Source organism: Manacus candei, unplaced genomic scaffold, assembly GCF_025592945.1.
Source record: "Manacus candei isolate 608988 ecotype Guabito, Panama unplaced genomic scaffold, ASM2559294v1 h1tg000060l, whole genome shotgun sequence".
Classification (NCBI taxonomy): domain Eukaryota; kingdom Metazoa; phylum Chordata; class Aves; order Passeriformes; family Pipridae; genus Manacus; species Manacus candei.
In genome coordinates, this window is record NW_026138108.1 from 9,737,468 (window position 1) to 9,759,910 (window position 22,443).

The 22,443-nt window shown below is 37.2% G+C and overlaps 1 protein-coding gene across 8 annotated transcripts in view; it reads left to right on the forward strand.

The window, feature by feature from the left end:
* Positions 1–22,443, forward strand: part of ZNF143 (zinc finger protein 143) — a 40,402-nt gene that overhangs the window by 12,222 nt on the left and 5,737 nt on the right. For 4 of the 8 annotated variants that reach the window (XM_051803901.1, XM_051803904.1, XM_051803902.1 and 1 more), the window contains 12 exons: positions 421–551; positions 1,293–1,385; positions 1,843–1,926; positions 2,122–2,202; positions 3,247–3,443; positions 7,025–7,099; positions 11,386–11,505; positions 12,549–12,624; positions 14,397–14,522; positions 17,468–17,647; positions 20,178–20,405; positions 21,646–21,794. In XM_051803901.1, coding sequence (XP_051659861.1) covers positions 428–551; positions 1,293–1,385; positions 1,843–1,926; positions 2,122–2,202; positions 3,247–3,443; positions 7,025–7,099; positions 11,386–11,505; positions 12,549–12,624; positions 14,397–14,522; positions 17,468–17,647; positions 20,178–20,405; positions 21,646–21,794 — 1,533 coding nt within the window. In that variant the 5' untranslated portion in view covers positions 421–427. The remainder of the gene's footprint in view (positions 1–420; positions 552–1,292; positions 1,386–1,842; positions 1,927–2,121; positions 2,203–3,246; positions 3,444–7,024; positions 7,100–11,385; positions 11,506–12,548; positions 12,625–14,396; positions 14,523–17,467; positions 17,648–20,177; positions 20,406–21,645; positions 21,795–22,443) is intronic. The other 4 variants (XM_051803906.1, XM_051803905.1, XM_051803907.1 and 1 more) reach the window with 3 other exon arrangements.

Sequence of the window (22,443 nt, forward strand, 5' to 3'; positions counted from 1 at the left end):
TCTGGCACTGGAGAGATGTTTAATTTATGCAGGTAAAGGTCCGCTGTTGTCAGCTATATTTTAATTCTGGGGACAAACAGATACCATTACTTATACTGTAATTACCACCATTACTCTTTCTACATTGGTTAAATAATTTATATTTAACTGAAATCTAAATGTGGTGGATGCACTATAATTTAGTAACTACTACCTGAAGTCCTTAACAGCTTAGTTAATGCAGGAGGTAATGTTTACTTATTTCAGATAACTTTTATTCCTTGGAAGTATTTTCCAAGTAAGTCAATAATTCTTTGCATCTTTTTTATGTAAAACATAACAAAATATTTGTAGCAGCTGTATAAAAATCACATTAAACTGAGATTAACTGGTTCTGGTTCTGTATTTAAATTTTCTACTTTGTGAATGCTTTCCTTCTAGGTAGACAATGTTATTAGCTCAGATAAATCGAGACTCTCAGGGAATGACTGAATTTTCTGGAGGAGGAATGGAGGCCCAGCACGTGACTCTGTGTCTAACAGAAGCTGTAGCTGTGCAAGGTGAACCTTCAGGTTAAAATATCTCTACATTATTGTGTCTTTCCTCTTTGAAACTCAGATAAAACTCTAAAATTCATGTGCATTTGAAATGAAAAATCTAACAGACAATAGTTAACTGAGATTCACTAATTTAATTCTGAAAGGAAACTATCTCTTAATTAAGAGAACAGAAGTGTAAATGTGCCAAAATGCAAAATATAAAATCTGATTTTATTCTCAGTATAGTCTTACTGTTTTATACTTTGTAACTTCAGTTCATATCTGTGTATTAAACAAGTTTTAAAATAGATTAATGACCTGAGACTGGCTTAAACTTAATGTTTTCTGACAGCTTTATTATGATTTTACATGATTACAAACTCTTTCTCGTATTTTAATCTAAATAGTTTTGTGTGTATCAATGACAGTTAGTGTTGTACAAAACAAAATTATCAATACAAGTATATCTATTGTTAATTAATTGTTAACTCTTGTGGCCTAATTTGTAGTTATTTATTTTGTGTCATTGTATATTTTTTTAGTTAAGGAAAATAACATTTTAGCTGTCACGTTTACAGAGCAAAATCTTGAACGTATGACCCAAATATGTGGTCAAGGTTCAAAAACCAGAAGGCAAGTAAGCACTACTTGCCATTATTATTTCTGATGTCAGTATGCTTTAAGGGGATGTAATAATTTATGGAGATCTTTAAGTTGAGATTTTTAGGGTTTGATGCTGGTTATAGTGAACATGAATTTTTTTTTCCCTGCCAGATGGGGACAACTTAGAAAACATGGAAGGTGTAAGTTTGCAAGCAGTTACCCTGGCTGATGGCTCCACTGCTTACATACAGCACAATTCTAAAGGTATGTAAAGGACTGGAAGTTGATGAGTATTGAAATGGTATCCCCTTTTTAGCCCTCTCGTTGGAGTTTAAAGTCAGGGAAAATCCGTACAATTTTATGAAGTTCCAATTCCAGTTGGAAATTACAGGTATTACAGTAATAGTATAAAATAATTATTTTTTTCTGCTACTAATAAGATGCAAAAATTAAATTCAGAATATAAGTCAAACAAAAGCGAAGTGATCTTTATAGTTCAAACCAAAATATCAACATTCTGCCTACTGGACAGGACAGCAGACCTTTTTCATTTTTATAATACCAGAATTTTAAAACCTCCATACAGTCACACTGTGCTTACTCTTTACCAAACATTATTTCTTGCTAATATTTTATTTATATTTTAATCCGGAAAGTATCAACTGTGTGTTTAAACTGTGTTAGACAATTAGAATTCTTAAAAATATTCTATATATTTCAGATGGTAAATTAATGGATGGCCAAGTAATTCAATTAGAAGATGGTTCTGCTGCTTATGTTCAACATGTACCTATGTCTAAAAGCAGTAAGTGCAAGTGTATTACTGATAAATATTGATATCAATTAATTAACAGTCGTGATAATAGCTTGATTTCTTATTGTAATGGAAACAGTCATTAAGAGATCTTAGGTATTTTGTAATCCTAGGTATTTAGTGTTTAATCTTTCCAACTAAGGTATTCCTCAGACTATTGTTGAAGTTCTGTAATTCTGTGAACAGGGGACAGCTTGCGCCTGGAAGATGGACAGGCAGTTCAGCTGGAAGATGGAACTACGGCCTTTATTCATCACACCTCGAAAGGTAACTTCCTTTTTTGAAGTGTGATTCGTTACATTAGTGTTCAACAGAACTTCAGCAGTATCAAATACGATACTCTTGTAAACTATCACGTTAGGTAGTGTGATTCCCACTGTAAATTACTTGTTGCCTTTACTTTGTGACATCTGAAAATTGTTGAAATGAGACTGGTTCGGTTCCCTTTTTGGGTCTCATATAACAGTTGTAAACAGAATCCAAACCAGCATATTCCACATTTTTTTTAACCCAGGGTCACATTAGAGTAAGTGTATGTCATGTTAGTAGGGAATGTAAGACCTTATACAGATGTCAGCAATAATTGCATGTGAAAATGGAAGAGAAAGAATTAGGTAAGAATCAGTCAATCCTGCTTGAGCTAAAGAATGTAGAGATTGGCTTACATTTTAAAGATCATGCTATTGATGACTTTACCATTAGACAGTAGGGCAGAAATGTGACAGCTGGCAGTCAAGAATGCAAATGTATTTATTCCAAATGATAACTTATGTTTCTGTAGAAGATGATTATACTAGTCCTGGAAATAATACCACTTCTATAGAAAAAGTGATCAAGTATATATTTTAGGTCTGTTTAAACCAGTGTGACAATACCAGGAGGAGAGAATGTAATAAAAAAATTTTTTGTTAAAAGTAATCATATAGTTTATGTGTTTCTTTGCATATTTGCATGATTCTGTTCTTAAAATTATCAGATCTACAAATTATAAAATCTGAAGTATTATCAATACATGTCACTTTTATTGTGAGTGGATATGAAATGGAAAGCATTTCCTTTGTAAATAAAGACCAATATAAATTTTTGTTTGTACTTTCATAAGTGCAGAAATAAAACTATAGGAGGTACTGTCTTGAAAAACATTTCCTCAGTGCTATTCATAATGTTATTTTAAATGTTTATATTTCTCATATATTTCATATGTATTTATGAGTTCAGGAGACATTTTCTAAAGAGCAGTAGTCTCCCATGTAACATGCAGACATTGCTGTTCCTTTTAGAATCCTAACACTTTGTAATACCCTTTCTCAGACAGTTATGACCAGAGTGCATTACAAGCTGTCCAGCTGGAGGATGGAACTACTGCCTACATCCACCACACGGTGCAAATGCCACAGTCAGATACCATTTTAGCCATTCAGGCTGATGGCACAGTGGCAGGTCTTCACACAGGGGATGCTGCCATCGACCCAGACACCATCAGTGCTTTGGAGCAGTATGCAGCCAAGGTACACTGAGAGATGTTTTCTCCATCCATAATGTTTTAGTGTAGCAGCAAAAGCCAACTGTCGTCTAAGAATTAAAATGATAATTAAGAGAATCTTAGACTCTTAGAAGAGAGAACACCAAATTGTCATGACAGTGCTTCACTATCATGAGCAGCTCCAGTGCATAGTGTTGTGGAAAAAAGAAAAAGTGAATGCTGAAGTCAGACCGATTTGGAAAGCAATTTACATAGCTAGATAATAATCTTCTCTATAATACAGCATTGCAAAGGAACCTCTTGAAAGGACACTGTTTGGGGAGAAGGACAAAGTTAAATTATTCTTGTTGGCCACTAGTGCTGGATTTCTTTTTTTCCTGAATGGGAAGAGAATGGCCTGGTGTACAGGGCAAGGACAATGTATTGTATGAAGCATAAAACAGATAATTGACAGTTACTGAGTTTGGAAAAAACTTCTTTGATCCATACTTTCAATAGTAAAATGTAGTATGATGCTCAAAATTCATGCTGTTTGCTTACTGGTCTTCTGTAAAGCATGATATAAGTATAGTAATGGGTGATGCAACTTCAGGACTGTAGTTCAGCAGTGTCTCAGTTGCTGGATAATGACCATCAGTGCTTGTATTGCTCTGGAAAAAGAGTAGAATAAATTTTAAAATCTGTCTTCTAATGTCACTGAGAACTGTCAAATCCTAGGAGAAGGCCAGTTAGGATAAGTAAATGGCTTATGCACTATTCTTTCCATTAGGCTTCTGTCTGTTACAATTGAGAGATCCTAACACAGCCAGTCAAATTGTGTTGTGTTTGACTATGCCTTAACATTTCATAAAATAAAAGATAATTCAAGGTTAGTTGAATTGTAGTGACAAACTTTTACACTTTCTGTAACTACTGTTATGTTTAGGTTTAAATCAGTCATAACTTTGCCCTTCTTAACCAGCAACTACATTAATCATAATTTCTGATAAGTTTCTGTTTTGAGAAGGTGGAGAAGAAACAGAAGAAATGCAAGTGAATTTGCATTTTTGCCCTGTTTATCTCAGTATGTCTTTTTTTTTTAATTCTGTAATGTGAATTTGTTTTCTGTAGTTCACTTGTGTCTACATTTAGGAAAAATTCTATTTATTTTCTTTAAACTTTCATCTCAGAACTTTATTCTGAAAGGTACTGCTCAAACCTCTGGAGAAAGTCAGTAGAAGTGAGTTTCCAAGTACTACACCTGGTTTACTTACAAAAGCAAATAATAGCTCACTGGTCACAACCCCAAAAGGAGAATTGTAGTTTTGGGATTCTACTCCATGTCTCTGTACACTTCACAGTGAGGCAATGTACACTTTCCATAGCAGCTTTTCAATGTTATAGACACGTTGAAAAAGGTACAGGAAGAAATTAAATACATGAGGTAATTGTATGATAGGATCTTATAAAATTTTAAGTAGCACAAAGAAGAGTAGTGACTTGTCATTGTCTGTACCAGTTTCAGAGCTGGAAACATCAGATGAAACTCTCAGGTGATGGGTTCAGGAAAAACAAAGGAAGAATACTTTTTCAGAAAGCACAAAATCAAGCCACAGCACTGCTTGTAGGATATTGTGGATGCTAATATATCCCTGGATTCAAAGAGTAATTAGATAAATTCATAGAAGAAAAATGTGTCCATGGCTATTAGGTAGGAACATGTGACTTCTGGTTCAGGAAGTTCATAAGCCGCAAATTACTTGGAGGTTGGAAGAATATTTTAGGGAATGCATCACTACATGCTTGGCCTGTTCGTTTAGTATTGTCCAGCATCTGCTGCTGGCTGCTGTTGGAAGTGAAATGGTGCACTAGTATAGCCTTTAATTTGACTCACTGTAGGTGTTATGTTTTTAATTGAAGGCAGACTAAAACTTTCTTTAGAATATAAGACAGTCTTTTAGGAGGAACTCAAAGATCTGCCTTGGAATCCTTCCAGAATTCTCACAGTACGGCAAAAGAGAGGTTAAAAATTGGGTATTTTTTTTTTTTTAAGGTTTTCTTTTCAAAACTTAAAAGGGCAAAGAACATTTTAAAGGCAGGTTGGAGAGTGGTGGTTCTTCTGTTTTCCTGTCCTACGTAACAGGCAGAAACAGCAAAGATCAGTGAGCTGCCCAGGATCAGTACAGAAACTATAAGAGAGTTCATACAAAGAGATCCAAGGAGACTACACAGAAGCTCACTGGAAGTGGTGGAATATGTACATTTTTCATTGCCCCTCACTTCTCCTTCAGCCATGGTACTACTTGCCCACATCTTGCAAAACACGTGCAGACTTAACTATTGTCCTCTTAATTTTGAGCTGAGTCAATGCCACCTTCCTTCCAAAGCAGCCAAGGAAAAAAGAAAGAGATCCTTGCTCTTGGTGAACATAAAGTCAGGAGGTATGTGATAGAACTGTGAAGAGGTTACAACACATACTATCCTTCCATAAGCTCTTTTCCTGCAACATTATGGCTGCTGGCAAAGTACAGTTCCTGGGATTTGTGCATGTCTCCACATATGCATGCACATTCTGTTTGGATCATTTGTTTCCAGTGGCATTTATGAAGTTCTAATTTCATTTCAGCAGTTGCTTTCTCAACCAGCAACAGGAGTTTCAGGATGAAGTAATTTAAGTCTCCTTTCTGTGAAGGTTCTCTCCCTTCCCTTTAAAAATTCCACAGGAGGTCCCATAATGGCTATTGTTTCCTCTAAAAAAAAAGACACCCCAAAATTACCTGCTTTCAGACTGTTTGCAATCTCTTTGTAATGTAAACTTGCCTCTACTTGGGCACTTTCCTCTTCATTGTTTTACCTTGAAGGTGCATTAATCTTGGTCTTGAGTATAATGGATGCAGAGAGTATTGTGAATGCCTGTGCTTAATACAGAGGCCATTAAGGAATGGGAAACTATATAAAGTATACTTTAAATTAATTTTTTCTACAGTGACTAATAAGACTGTTCTTCGAGTTGCTGCATGTGAGAGAGTTGGGTTTGTTTGGTTTTTTTTAAACTGAGTAATTATATTTTTATTTAAATAAAAATGTCACATTAACATCTAATATTCTTTCAGATATTTTTATAAGCTCCTTGGAAAGCAGAAATACCTTTCTTCTCCTGTAGAATGTTTTTAAAAACAAACCCATAGAGCAATACATAAGTCCTTGCTTAGCTGTTGTAATTTGACTAGTTCAAATTGAGATGTAATACATATTGTCTTAACTCCTTCGGAATCAAATTACCTGTGCTGTTCAAAACAAGTAATTTCTGCTTAATAGGGAGTGAGATAGATCCTTATTATGAAGGAATAAATGTTTCCTTTTTTTGTTCTGTCAGAACTTAGTATTGTTAAGTTTACAAAATTTATAAAACAACTTTGCACTCCCTTTGCCTGTCCTGTAATGCAGGTGCTGCATGTGGTGATTTTAGTTCTATGACAGCTAATGTACTACAGGATCACCATGTTTCAAGAGGGAGCTAGAGAGCTATGAAATAATAAGCCCTCAGGATCCATCTGTAACCCTCTGTCTTTCAAAGGAGTAAAAATAACCTGTAAATGTTTTTCCCATTTGAATTTTGTTTTTCAGGTGTCTATTGATGGAAATGACAGTGTCAGTGGCACAGGAATGATAGGTGAAAATGAACAAGATAAAAAAATGCAGGTATGTGCCTAATACAAAATAAGTATTAATTTCTTCTGTCTTCTCTGCCCAGCAAGGTGCATGATAGGTAGTCCTGTAGCCATGAACTGGGGTCTGCTGCTACCCCTCAGGAGTCTTAGATCTCAAACCTATACAGATAGATTATATTATCTCACTTTGCACAAGATACTCTCACAAGATTTTAAAAAGATCATCTAATACTTACTGTTTTCTAGGGGTTTTTTTGTTAAAAGGTAATTGAAATTCTGTTGGATTTCTAAGATTTTTCAAGCTGACCTGGGTATTTCATCAGTAAGAGTTGTTAAGTATTTCAGAAGTTCTTTTCCAGAGAATGAACTGACTTTTGACAGTATTTAAAGCAGAAAGAATGCTGTCTCAATTAATTACTTATTTTCTTCTCAAGAGAGACCATTCCAAGCATATGTCTGGAACTGTTCTCTCTTTGATGACTTATTTTGATTCCACTTGTCCTGTTAGGGTCTCTGCCTTTCATTGCAGGTCTTATAGGGAATCAGTAGATAAAATGTTGTTCCTAGTGAATGCTTAAAGAAGCAGAAAAATACTTCCATTTCTTATTCTGGATTCGTGTTGTTAGTATATAAAAATATAAAATCCTTTTCAATGTGAAAAGGTTATCTTAAAAGTTCAAGGGGTAATGGAAAATACAGGTGCAACTTATTAAGTCTCAAGCTGGTTTCTTTTCCCTGGAATCCTTAAAATTATGTATTTGACATAATATTTTATTAAAGGAAAAGACAAAGCAAAATGTATTTTGGGCTTAAAAGAGTTATGGCCAACAGCAAAAATAGTACTAAATCCTCTATACACTCACATGTTCAGATGAAAAAATCAAAACTAGAAAAGTCATTGCATTGAGAAACGTTTGCCCAGAGAAGCCCCATCTTTTCTTTGTGTTTAATTTAAGAAATAATGAACTAGATAAGGAGGAAAAATATCTTCCAACATAAAATACAGTATCTGTGATACAAGTTAGGTTCCACAACATTTAAAGCTGCAGACACTTTACTTTTGCCTGTGTGGCACGACTGTGGAAGGAGAGAATACGTAATACATGCATTATTTACTGTATCTTACTGTATTCAGAAAATGAAATTGAGAAATTCAGAGGGTTTGCACACTTGTAGGTTGGAATAGGGATACAACCCCAATAAAAGGTAAAATTCAAGGACAAGTAAGATAAGATCTTGGTTGGTTTTAACTGAAAGTAAGAGCCTATGAAGCAAAATTACCTGTGACCAGTATCCACTTAAATGTTGATTTTGGCCTCAGCCCCACACAAAGTAAATCTAAAGGTTGTTTTATCTTAGACATGTATGGCAACATATGTGCCATATGGAAATGTACCAATCTTATGTTCCAAACAAAAAGAGATCTGGTATTTCAAAAGGTATTGAGGCTTAGTCTCAAATTCTGACCCATATAAGGTGTCTTCAGTTGGCCAACTGAAGGGGTCCAAAGCTATCAATTATGTATGAAAATACAAATCATGTTTATATCTTGATTTAAGTAGATACCTACTTGTAACTCATTCTGAATTAATATTACTTGGGATAAAATAAACTCATATTTACACGTAGAATTAAATAGATGTATATTTATGAACTTTTTAAGTCCAGAGGTAACAGCTGTAGTACTGCTAAGCAGTCATTTAGACTTGCATGTGGTTAGTGAGGTGTTTCACCAAAGAAAAAAGCATAAAACCTCTTTGTGATTTCTACATGTGGAAAAAAAGACTCTGTGTGCCCAAATGGATATCCTACAGTATTTCCTTTCAAGTCTGTCATACCCATCTGTTCGTAATACAGACTTCGGTTATATGATTCAGTATAAAAATCTTACCTGAGCTCTTTGTTACCTTTGTTTTTCTCCTGTGTTACCTATCTGAACTCAGGATGCATTTGTGATCTCTTAAAAATAGGGGTTTTTTTTAATTCTGTGTATTTAAAAGTATTTTGAAGCACACAGTTCCTCTCAGTAAGTTTCACATTATTATAAAGGTGCTTTATTTGCTACGTTCTTCTGACTTGGTGCCTCCTAACATCAGAATTTTTTAGTTTCCCTAATGCATTGTCTTTTAAGAACAGTAATTTTAATACTATATCTGTTCTTGTTGAATGATACTAACTGAATTCTTAATAATGCTCGAGTCATACCAACTAATGTATTGTGAAGAAACACATACTTCTGCAAACAGAACAAACTGGTTTGTTTGAACAAACCAGTGCTCATAATGTTAAACTGATTTTTTTTTTTCCTCAGTGTTCTGTTTGATACAAAGAGGGGGAGAAAGAAAACAATCTTAACACTGGTAAAATTATATCTGGTTATTTCCTTACAGATATCAGCACTATAGAACTGTTTTCATTTTCTTTTAAGCTTTGGCATACTTCAGCTTTATAGCAGATCTCCACAAGTGTACATATTTTACATGCTAAAACAACAAAATAGTAGTAGGTTTACTGATAGGAAAAAAAAAAACAGTGCTTCAGTGCAGGTGCTCAACCAAGAGTATTCTTTTTGATCCTTAATTTACTGAAGTGACTTCTGTGATTCATGCATCATAGGTTAAACAATAGTATAATAATGGGTTTCTTTATCCAGTAGGTTTTGTTTTTCTCCATGGTTCCAGAGAAGCTTTTCTGAAGTGATGGAGTTGAATGTTTCAGTTGCTTAAAAATTTTATATATAACTTTGCTTCCTTAGTCTTAAGAACAGTCTGAAGGTAACAGGGGGTATCCCATCCTCTCTGAAGTATCTGTAGGAATATTGTTCCCAGTCAAATTTCTGATCTATCTGAATGAGGAAATAGAGGTTGATGTGCAGTTGCAGGGCTGCAGTCTTGCTGGGATGAGAGGGATGTGGTGGGAGAATTCAGACAACTGAAGTGCTGTGATGGATGGATCCAGGCTCTTTAGTAAGGCCAGGTGGGGAAGGAGAGAAACAGGAGCTGCCCTTCATGTGGGAACAGCAGGACTGCAGAGGGCTCTGCTTTGAGATGGGTGATGGGTCAGAATGACCAGCATGGGTGGGTTGTGGTGGTTGTGGTCTGCTACAGAGTCCATGGTCAGGAAGAACATGAGGCCTTCTTCAGACAACTGGAAGAAACCTCATGTTCACAGGCCCACCTCTTCATAGGGAGTTTTAACAATCTCAGTATCTGCCAAAGGGCATCACAACAGGGCACGTGAAATCCAGGAGGATTCTGGAGTTCAGGGATGGCAACTGGCAATCTAAAGCAGGTTAGAGAGCAGCTGGCAAGGTGAGAGACACTTTGCTGGACCTTGGTTGCCAAGAAGAATTAGTTGGGAATGTGAAGGCTGGGGACAGCCTTCAGGAGTCTCCATCCTTAGAGATACTTGGAACACATTTGGATACTACTGTGAGGAACTTGCTGCAGCTGACCATGCTTTGAGCTGAAGGTGTTGTCTCCTCATCCATTCTGTGCAATGTTCTTTTGTACAGTTGAGAATAGAACTGGATCCATAAGAAAAGAGAGGTGGTCTAATAGGGCAGACCTTTTAAAATAGTCTCAGTTACTTTGCATACAGTCGTATCAAAGTGCTTACATTTGGGCTTCTGCTCTGTTCAGTCTGTATGAAAGGTTCTTGCATGTCAGTGTAAGCCTTTAAAAGGGGTTTAAGTTGCCTCCTGAAACTATTCTGTGTGTTTTCCTATTGTGTCATGCCAGAAGGGAGAGTAGAACCTAGCTCAAATTGCTCCAATTAGTTTGATCAAAATACAGGCATTGCAGACCAAGGACAGAATGCTTTCCTTCATTTTCAAAAAGTGCTCATTATAAGTGCATTTAATTTAAATTGACCTTTCCATGAACTTTATCTTTGAAAGTGGTCTGATTTATGGCTAATCTCCCTTAGGAGATGGTCCAGTGCCTTAGATGTAATCTAAGATTCTTCTGTCTACTCATTTGGTTGTTTTACCACTGTCTTATTTTTTAAATTATTTTGTCTTTGCTATTTGGCTAATTAATGCAAGCATTTAAATTTGCTAGCTACAAGTATGTTTTACAGTTTCTCTCATCAGAATTTATGCTTTTCAGTTATTTATTTCTAGTTAGTTTATTTATTGAGGACTAAGAAATATGTGGCATAGCAAAGAGAAACAAAAGAAACCTGTCATAATCAGCTCTGGCTTGATAGCAAAATAAAGTTGTGTGACTTCTCTGATCCATTTTGGTTGTTGGTTTTTTTTAGTGTGTGGTTTGATTGTGGGTTTTTTTGTTTCCTTTTTTTCATTTTTACCTTAAGATTGTCCTGCAAGGACATGGAACAAGAGTGACTGCAAAATCTCAGCAGACTGGAGAGAAAGCCTTTCGCTGTGACTATGATGGTTGTGGCAAACTGTACACAACAGCTCATCATCTTAAGGTGAGGAGATGTACAATGTGCATTGTTACTTGGTAGACATGATTTTTTTGGAAAGCTTGTGGTTAACAGTAACGGAAATGAACAGAGAGCCAGTTGCAATGGGGCTGTTTTGTCAAATGTTTAGTGGATTGATTTTACAGGTTTATTGGATTGATTTGTCTCAGGTGCTCAGCTGAGTTTACTTAGTGTTCTGGGTAGATGCAGGTGTGGGATCATGTTAAGCTGCTCTATTGCCATAATATAAGAAATCACTGTTGAGATTGATTCCACCAGCAGTGTCACAATAATTCTGGAATCCAGTGTTCACTTTATCAACTTTTTTATCATGTATGCACGATCATGCAAAAATTCTATTTTTTTAAATATTTCACCATCATAATACAAAGTCTGGCTCTTCAAAATGATCTAACATTCAAAGTGAAAAGCTGGAGCATCTTTGCTTTACAGATGGCAACGCCTTAATACTCTTCCTTTTTTAAATTAAGTAAAGGAACTACTGAAACAGTAAGGGCGTAGAGCTGTTCCCATTCCAGCTGAGGCTGAGGTAATCACCTGCTGATGAGGTAACCTCTTTGCAGTGCTGCCTTGTCTCTGACTAAATAGAGGCGCCAGTGAGTAGCTGACTCTATGGATCACATGCTAAACTGGTGTCCTTGCTGCAGAGGCTTCATGCAATATAAGAGGATCATTGGGAGCATTCAGTGGAGGCAAAACTCAGATAGAGAGTGGGCTCTGAGGCATGTTTGCATATCGTCTTTAATGTAGATGCATGATGGCAACTCTGCCTGTGCTTACAGAAGTGTTTTGTGCAAAACTGACTGGAAGGATCAGCTTAAACTTCAGAAAGAGACATCTTTAGTTTTAGGGAAAACGTTGTTACCATATTTCATTATTTTTCATCACTGATATAAACATGATTTATTTCTCTTCCTAAGATTCACTGTTTATATCAGTGATGAAAACTGTTGACTTTGAGAATGAACTGTTTCTGTGCTGAAGTAACCAGATATGTTTCATTAAGTCTCTGTCTTGGATGTCAACAGGTGCATGAAAGGTCACACACAGGAGACAGACCGTATCAGTGTGAACATCCTGGATGTGGCAAAGCCTTTGCAACAGGTAATCTTTTGTAGACTAGCTCCTCCTGCTTGTTATTGTTTGTCTCTGAATAAACTAAGGTTTGGGTATTGTCTTTTTTAAACTGCTAAGTTGGTTGGCAGAACTGCAAAAAAAAAGTAATCTTTTCAGCTAGTGTAGCACATGGAAATGACAGAGGATTTAATTCTTAGTTACTGAAGGAGGAATGAGATGAAACACTCAATACTTCCCTTACTCTTCACCTGTTACGCTACAGTCAAATTTTAATGTTGAAAAATAGACCTTTCTTAACGTTCGACTAATAGCAAAAGTTAAATGGGGTGATAATAGAAAGCTGTTGGCTAGAGGTAGATTGATGATCTTCTGATGTAAATTTGAAAGGAACTTCCATGGAAGATGCTGATTTAAGTGTTCTTTACTGAATTCGTATCAGAATGACATCTCATGAAGTGAACTCTACATTTCATACAGACTGCTCTTAAATAATGCTCTTCCTGAGATTGAATTTGATCATGCAAAATGCAATTTGAAGAATAAAACAAGGAAGAAAGTGGAAGAGCACGTTTTGTTTCAAATTCTTTTTCTTTGAATGTAAATTAGTATGTTGCTTAGAAAGGTTAGGCTTTTTTTTTAATAAGTTTTTTTAAAATAAATTCATGTGATCTAATACATAAATGCTAGTGAGAAAGGTCAGAAGGGAAACAACCACACTTACAGAACTGCACCTTTAATTGCATAGTGTTTGTAAAGGGATTTCAAAACTCCACAATGAAATGTTCTCTTCTTTTGCAACAGACTGTATGGCTATAAACAGCTGTTTTCTACAACTACCATATTTTTGGTCAGAGCTGTTGTACCTCTGTAGTTCAGCAATCTTTGCCTTTGACAAAGTTCACTTGAATTACTGAATGCTCTTGGTTTAAATATGAAGCGCTCTCCTGGGTTGGATCATGAAACCGAGTTCATTTTACATGTAAAGAGTGAATTAATGCTCAGCTTGGTACACATGCTTTGTGTTTTTAAGAACATCAAGAGTAGGAATTTCAGTTGTTTTGGGGAGAACACGTTGTGAAATTAAAGCAAATGCCACTTTCTTACAGACTTTCTTTATTTGGTAGAAATATACACATCACTTGTGGGCACAAGTAAAATTCAGGTTTGTTTTCTAAAATGGCTGTTTCAGGCTTCTTTAGTCATATTTTCAGGGAAGTGCTGAAAGGAAAATCTTGGTAAAATGCTCATTGCAAAATAATTTACAAAGGGCCTGATCCAAAGTTCACTTTCAACTGGTAGAGTTTTTGATGAAGATGAGTTCCTAAAAGTTATCCTAAAGAGAATGAGTGTCTGTGACTGCTATCAGTTAGCATTAAAAGCACATATATAGGTGCTAACTTCATTAGTGGAACTGCTTTTTCTGTGAGCGAATGTCATTTTGGTGGCAGTAGTGGGAAGAGGTAAAAACTAGATGGAATGCAGAGCACACAGCTTCTTCAGAAGGCAGAATAAACATTTGTCCACATTATAATGATTACAGTTTATCCTTCTGAAGGGAAGGAGAAGCATTATGGAAGTGTATTTTCTTCACAAATGAAGGATGAAAGAATTTCTAAACGGTTATCTAGAGTTCTGCTGCTCTGTATGGTAGAATGAAGAGCTTGTGAAGAATGAAAGAGCAAATTTTACTCATCATCCAGTTTCCTGCTTGGAATGGCAAGCGCAGGTTTTGATGGTGATGGTTTATGAGTATCCTAGTTTTGTGTTTACACTTCTGTAACATCCTTTCTGATCTTCAGGGTATGGGTTAAAAAGCCACGTTCGAACACACACGGGGGAAAAGCCTTATCGGTGCACAGAAGAAAATTGCACTAAATCATTCAAGACTTCAGGAGACCTGCAGAAACATATTCGAACCCACACAGGTACTATTATCACTCAGTACTTTTCTGTTAATTCACTGAGGTAAGAGGGTTTTTTTTCTGTTTGTTCGTTTTGTGACTTTATACTTACAAAATCAGCCTGTGTGTATTCTCTTTCTGAAGCCCAGTGAGCTCAACTGCATTTCAGCATGGTAAGCATTTACTGGAAATCCAGCATGCTTTTCTAGGAAAAAGTGCCCAAGCATCCACACTGCTATTGTAAATGCACTAACTTTAGCAATGCCTCATTTAAATTGTCACTGAGTCACTTGTTGCCTTTACAGTTTCATCTGCAGCTGTAACAGAACAAGGAACTTTCCTCAATAATATGTCTCACCTTTTTGAAATGCCATCAGTGTTCTTCAGGTTTGGTGCTTTAATACAACTTGCATGCCAGCTTCATGAAGGTTAATACTTCTGAGCTTGTTATCCTGATTGCCCTTCTCTTTATGCAGCAGAAAAATGAACAAAAACATCATAGAAAACCAACTGTTAATAAAGCTTCCAAATGCATTAAAAAAAAAAATCTTATATTTTTTCCAAAAAGATTCATTTGAAAGGCAAAACATAAATATAGAAAGCATACACTACAACTCTGCAAAACTCTGTGGGTGCACTCATGTAAAAAAGCTTGCACGATGTCTCCTTTGCTCCTGAGATCTTAAAAAAAAAAACACCAAAACAACCCTTAAATCTAGGAAGAACAATCCATCACTTGCTAGCCTATACCATTAAGTATATTTATCTCTGCTAGAACACTGACAAGTTTTTCCACTGAACATTCTGAATCTTAGTGAGTAAAGAAGAAAAGACAAAAGAAATAGTTTGGGTTTTTTTCTCAGATCAATGTGGGGAGGTGGGATATAAATGCAGGCAATAAAAATTGTAAAACCTAAATATTACATTAAGATATTTCTTGTGCTTTCTCGGGAGATTAGTGCTGTCGTGATGTAAAATTGGTCATCAGGATGAATATCTCAGTTCTAGAAGAGAACTGTGGATCTTGTGTACTACATCAAGTACAGACTGTGGACTGAAAGGTTTCTGGAGTATGGACAACTTGATTAGCTGTAGACTTTTTTTTTTTTTTTACTTCTTTATGTCCACATAAGTTGTGTGGTAATTGAATCTCTTTAATTAGTAGTTGAGGCAACACTTGAGCCAGCCTTATGTAACCTACCCACTTGAACAATATGAATAATAGAATCATAATCTCCCACCAGTCCAGGGACCAGAGTGCAGGAATGTCTTTTTTAGATTTCTGAGTAGTTTCGGGAAGCTAAAGAATGAGAAGATTTTGCACCAAGTCCTTTGTGCACATGGATGGAGCAGTGTGTGCTCATGCCCTATGCAAGCTGCAGCAGTGCACCCGATGGCGACAGGTCTGGGCTCTCCTACTCTCTTCCATGGCTCTGAAGCCTTTTCCTTCCTTTATCAGGCAGATCGGTGTTAGTGCTTTCTTAATTATCTGCCTGTTTTAACCAAAACTGATTTTTTCCCTCTCTTTGAGTAGCAGTCCAGTCTCACTTTCTGTGCCGTCAAATGCTTGCCTCGGGTTCCTCGGTGACTTCCCCAGGCACACAACTCGGGGATCAGAGAAGCTGGTGTGGATGGTACCTCATGCTGCAGTGGGGTAGAGCTTGAAGGCTTCGGACTTGCTTTGCATTTCTAGTGCTGCAGTTCTCGGTCACCTGGAAACAGGTCGCTTTGCTAACTAGGCCATTAGAAACTGAAAAGGCTGCCTTCTCTGACCGGTCGGGTGACATTCCTGCGGGCATTCTTTAAGAGCACTTTGTTTTCGTTTCTAGCGTAGGGTCTGTTGTTGGGCGGGGTTGGCTCTGCACCTCTGCTCCTTTCTGGCGCGTTTGAGGTCCTGGCAGAAGCAAGGCTTAGGGGAACCATGGTAACACAACACTGAGGCGTGTGTGCGTAATACACATGCTCTGCCTTGGCAAAGGCTTGAAAAACCTTCCTGAAACAACTGCCCGAAGGAGTGAATAGGAGTTTCCTCTGCCAAGGAGTTAACTGCTTTGGAGTTTTGTGGTATTAGTGTCTCTATAATGACTTGTTTTTTTTATTTCTGTCTCTAAGTACCTATTGTTGTATCTGCAGTGGTATTCTGCCCTCTCTTGCTCTTGGATTCTTCTCTTCGGTAAGCAGTATAGTGGGTGGAATATACTTAGCATTAGAAGTGCTGAGGTGCACGACAGCCTGTCAGGTGGCTCGAACTTCTCCAGACTTAACCCCCTTCACTCTCCTTCTCTGTGTGCTTTGATAGACCTGAAAGATCAGGAGTATTGTGGTATTAGTGGCTGGCCTTGTCTGGTGTTCACAGTGAAATGTTCTGGTGCAGGGTCGTAAGTTGTTGTGCTTAAATTTACATTACATTATTAGACTTACTTTAAAAGAATCTGTATTTGTGATTGCTTTGGTTTTGGGGTTTGAAACTTGAGTTTCATGGCTGTCTCTCTTTATAAAGTTTGTTCTTCTCAGTTTGAGTGAGTTTTACTTACCCATTTGTATCTTGGTTATATGTTAAACCATGAAGGGTTTTTTTCATTTCATGAATTAACAATTGACAAATGTGCAAATGGTATGATACACTTGTTTTGGATAATATAGGTATGAATTGGAGAGGGTATTAAGTACTTGTTAGAATACAGATGATGTGGAAGCTCATCAAATCAACTGAGTCTGTTTTATACATTATAAAGTACTAATCTAAATGCTTCATAATTTAGCTTACAGACTGTATAATTTTCCCAAATTTTGCAAGTTTTTGCTAAACTAGAATACTTCACAGTGGTGTGTTCATGGTATTTCTGACTGAGGATCTCAACGATAGAATTGGTAGCTTTGGATTCCTACATTCAGTCTAAGTGTAACTGAGTGTTTTTGTTCTTTTATAACTTTTGCATATGTACCGTTTCTTGTCTTTTTTTTTTCAGGTGAAAGGCCCTTTAAGTGTCCCTTTGAAGGATGTGGCAGGTCATTCACTACGTCTAATATTAGAAAAGTTCACATCAGGACACACACAGGCGAAAGGCCTTATTATTGTACAGAGCCGGGATGTGGGAGAGCTTTTGCCAGTGCAACTAATTATAAGAATCATGTGAGAATACACACAGGTATATGAGCGATGCTTTGTATTTTGAAGTGGAATCTGCCTGGGAGAGGCTGTCATTCTCCTTGTGAACAATGTTTTGGTGTGTTGTAATTGGGTATAGTCATGTTCATATGACCTGGCTTGGTGCTTCTCTTTGGGTCTCCTCTCCCCTCAGCAGTTAGGTTTCCCACCATGCTGTCAAGGCAGAATAATTTTGGATTGGATACAAAGTTTTTTAAACCATGCAAAACCTTGTCTTCAGTGGACATTGGGCTAAATCTTTAATGTGGTTCTGGGGCTTGCCTCACTTGTGAGCTGTTTTGTAAATAAATAACAGTAAAGGACAAGTCTGAGCTTTAACTTTGGCTCACTGTTATGAGTCACTCTTTCATCCCAGCTGTGTTTTCCTTGCTGCTGAAACTGTGGTCAAAACTTCCTTTTTATAGACTGGAGGTGAAAATACTTACCCAACTTTGATTTTCAGGTTTAGCTGGCAGAAAAAATCACCATAGATTTGAAGATTTTAAAATGTAAAAGCCTGTGATAGCCATATCATCTTGGTAGCATTATGTATTTTATAAAACACAGACAGGCTTCCTAGATCTATGTTCTGTATCTCAATTTATATTTGTACTTTACAATGTAATTTAGACATTTGTTTCATTGATATTTAAGTAAAAGTTGTTTCTCTATTGTCCTAGTTAGGACAGCTGAGATCAGTTCATCATGGTGGGTGTAACCCAAAACTGTATTCTATAGCCTTCCATGTCATTTCCCAGAAACTAGACTATTGTTGTCAATAGACTATTCGCACCCTCTGCCCATAGAGCATGGTGGGTGTAACCCAAAACTGTATTCTATAGCATTCCATGTCATTTCCCAGAAACTAGACTATTGTTGTCAATAGACTATTCGCACCCTCTACCCATAGAGCCTGACTCCTCAGGCTATAAACTAGGTGTTAAGAGGCCTGTGAGATAGAAGGATGTTTCTGTCCTCACACCCTTTGTGAACTCCCCGCCCTGAGGGGAGTACCAAGCATTCCTGCCTGAACTGGAGGATATATAATCTTGGAGTTTTGGAACATTTTTTCAACCCACTCGTGGGATCCAGAGGACGGCTGCATCTCATCGCTCTCAACCAGACTTAGACCACCACTGGACTGCGATCACCAGTTCTGGCCAAACTGCAGCAGCTCTCCCACCAGCAGGTTCTTCCCCTCTCCCTTTACTTTGGACTCAAACAGGGCCCAAGGAACACCACTTTGTTCAGGCCCCAGGGTACTGGGTTACACATTTGGGTTTTTGTGGGTTGAGACCAATTGTTTGTTTGTATTATTGTACTTACTGTATTATTTTAATAAATTGTTATAGTCACAGATGGCGTATTATTTGCCTATGAACCCAACTCAAAGGAGAGATTATAAGTCAGAATAACAATTTATTAAAATAATACAGTAAGTACAATAATACAAACAAACAATTGGTCTCAACCCACAAAAACCCAAATGTGTAACCCAGTACCCTGGGGCCTGAACAAAGTGGTGTTCCTTGGGCCCTGTTTGAGTCCAAAGTAAAGGGAGAGGGGAAGAACCTGCTGGTGGGAGAGCTGCTGCAGTCTGGCCAGAACTGGTGATCGCAGTCCAGTGGTGGTCTAAGTCTGGTTGAGAGCGATGAGATGCAGCCGTCCTCTGGATCCCACGAGTGGGTTGAAAAAATGTTCCAAAACTCCAAGATTATATATCCTCCAGTTCAGGCAGGAATGCTTGGTACTCCCCTCAGGGCGGGGAGTTCACAAAGGGTGTGAGGACAGAAACATCCTTCTATCTCACAGGCCTCTTAACACCTAGTTTATAGCCTGAGGAGTCAGGCTCTATGGGTAGAGGGTGCGAATAGTCTATTGACAACAATAGTCTAGTTTCTGGGAAATGACATGGAATGCTATAGAATACAGTTTTGGGTTACACCCACCATGCTCTATGGGCAGAGGGTGCGAATAGTCTATTGACAACAATAGTCTAGTTTCTGGGAAATGACATGGAAGGCTATAGAATACAGTTTTGGGTTACACCCACCATGATGAACTGATCTCAGCTGTCCTAACTAGGACATCTATGAAACCATAATTGTTTAAACATATACTTCCTGTAGATTTCTTCAGAGCTTCACAGACTCAAAAGTAGGTGATACTACTAGTGAATGGCCATACCTGATCATTGAGGAAAAGTATGGGGTTTCCAGTAACAAAAGAAAAAAGTTCTCAATAGAATGGCAAACTGACATGGCAGCTTTCAGCCTGTATCATTCTGTCTTCATCAGAAGGATGTTTTAGATGGGATGAAAGGGGGAAAAAAATGGGTCCAACTTGTACTGGCAGTAGTTTTTAAAAAAAGGCAGTAAGAGATTGCATTGATAAACTTTGTGAGGATGAGCTTTACTGTTGCCTTTGAAATGGAAGTATGGTTGGTAATGAAAGTGCATATCATTTGCTGGCAAATTTTTTCTGTGCGTCCTGGATAAAATTCTCTTTGTCCCTCTTGTTTTCCCATATAGGGGAGAAGCCCTACGTTTGCACAGTTCCTGGTTGTGATAAACGTTTTACAGAGTATTCCAGTTTATACAAACATCATGTTGTACACACTCATTCCAAACCCTACAACTGTAATCACTGCGGGAAAACCTACAAGCAGATTTCTACTCTTGCTATGCACAAGCGGACAGCGCACAACGACACTGAGCCCATTGAGGAGGAACAAGAGGCTTTCTTTGAGCCACCTCCAGGTTAGAATTTCAGTCTTCAGTTCTCTTGTTGTAAAAAAAATGGGCTGGATAGTATTTTTCTGGGGTTTTCAATAACCGAGGAAATTAAAGCATAGATAAAAATTGGAAGTACTTAATAAAGACATCTTAATTTCTCTGTAAGACTTTAGTGTGGTAGGTAACTTGTAAACAGAAATTGAGAGAGTAATTGATCAGATAATAAACTCATTTATAGCAGTCCTGGGGATAAGAGAGAAATTTGAGTTGCAGTCTCAGCACACCTGCAATAAACATGAATGTGGGGAAGGGACTGAGAGAATCTAAACTACTTTGATTGCAACCTACTGGATTTTTCTGAGAGTATATATAATGCCATGGTTGGTGACAGTCTTGTGTGCAGGAGTTGATGAAAAAAACCATTGTTTTTGCAGCAGGCTGATATTGTGTTGGTTCTGCTGTTCTGCTGTTGGTTATAGCAGTTCTGTGAGGTGTCCTAGAGGCAGAGATGAAAATAAGCTTCTGTGCTGCAGCACCCCTCAGAGTATGTTTTTCATGGTATCATGAGTATTGAATCCTATGACTATAAAAGATGAGACCAAAGAAGATAATGTGACAGGATATATATACCACTTGTCAAATGGTGATATTTAGATCAGACAGAATATCGGAAATGTTGTTTTGGTTAGAAAAGTTGGTTTGCTACATGTTCATGGGAAACTGCACTGAATGCCTCAAGAAGATTTGCTATAGCCTAATTCCTTCTCTTAACGGAATGATAAGATTCATTTGCTGAGGTTAAACATTTCTTAAGATAATGAACTTACTTAAATCTCCACACAAAGGTATCTCTGTGTTCTTCTATATGTTCGTTAATTAATAACTTTTTTTAAAAAGCTTCCAGTTGTGTTTGCATGAAGTCCCTTGTGTGGAGAAGTTAACATTTAATGATAATTAAATTAGGAATGTTTGCCACCATTTTAATATTTGCTTATAAGCTAAATGTATAGTTTCTTCATATGTAGTGTTTATATGTGTAAAAATTCATTGCTAGAAGATTACATCCATTACATCCCGTGTTCCCAAAATAACAGACTTTCTGGCTCGCTTTTGGTCTCTTTTATTTTTCTCATCTTTCTACTTAATTTTTCCATTGGAGTGTTTAAAAACTTCAAACCAGGCTGGGACTTAATCCTTGTTATTTGCTTTCCTGGCAGCATTTAGAGTATGTAAACTATCTTCTTACCTTCTTTGTCTCAAATAGGTCAAGGTGAAGATGTTCTCAAAGGCTCCCAGATAACGTATGTGACAGGGGTAGAGGGAGAAGATGTAATTTCTGCACAGGTTGCTACAGTTACTCAGTCAGGATTAGGTCAACAAGTGGCACTAATATCCCAGGATGGAACCCAACATGTAAGTAACCACAGTGTTTGAGACTTACAAAAATAAACTGAGAACTGAGGCACGTGTTAGCATAAATAAATATGTACATGGGTTTCTTAAGGAAAGAAGCTTCTTTGGAGCTGCATCTGGATATATTTAGTGTTATGCCTCCTGTGGGATACCTAAATGAAACCACATATTCTGACATGTGAAACTATTAATACAAAGGTAGGGGTTTTGTCTATCCTTGATATCTTTGTCACTCTTAATGAGCTGTTTTAACAATTGTCATATATACAACCTAGTTTCTGAGGTTTCTCAGAATTTCCTAATTATGCTGTTAATAGATGATGGTCATCTTCTCTGTTGTCTGCACACACTTTGGGGGGCTGAAGGAGTGGGAAGTCTTTCCAGTCCAGGTGCCTGCTTTAAAAGCAGTTTGGTAGTGTGCAGTTCTTGCCATTCCTAACATAAGCCAAAGGATAAGGAATGCTTTGTTACCTCCTCCACTTGAAAATTCCTATGGCTGTATTTTTGTAAGGATTCCTATGGATATATATTTTTAAGGATTTCATATGAAATTTCATTGGGAAGGGACTTCAGCACAACTCTCTTGATTCACTATAGCAGCATACTGAAGGCTTGTGAGGAACAGTTTTTATCTCAGATGGTAGGGCAG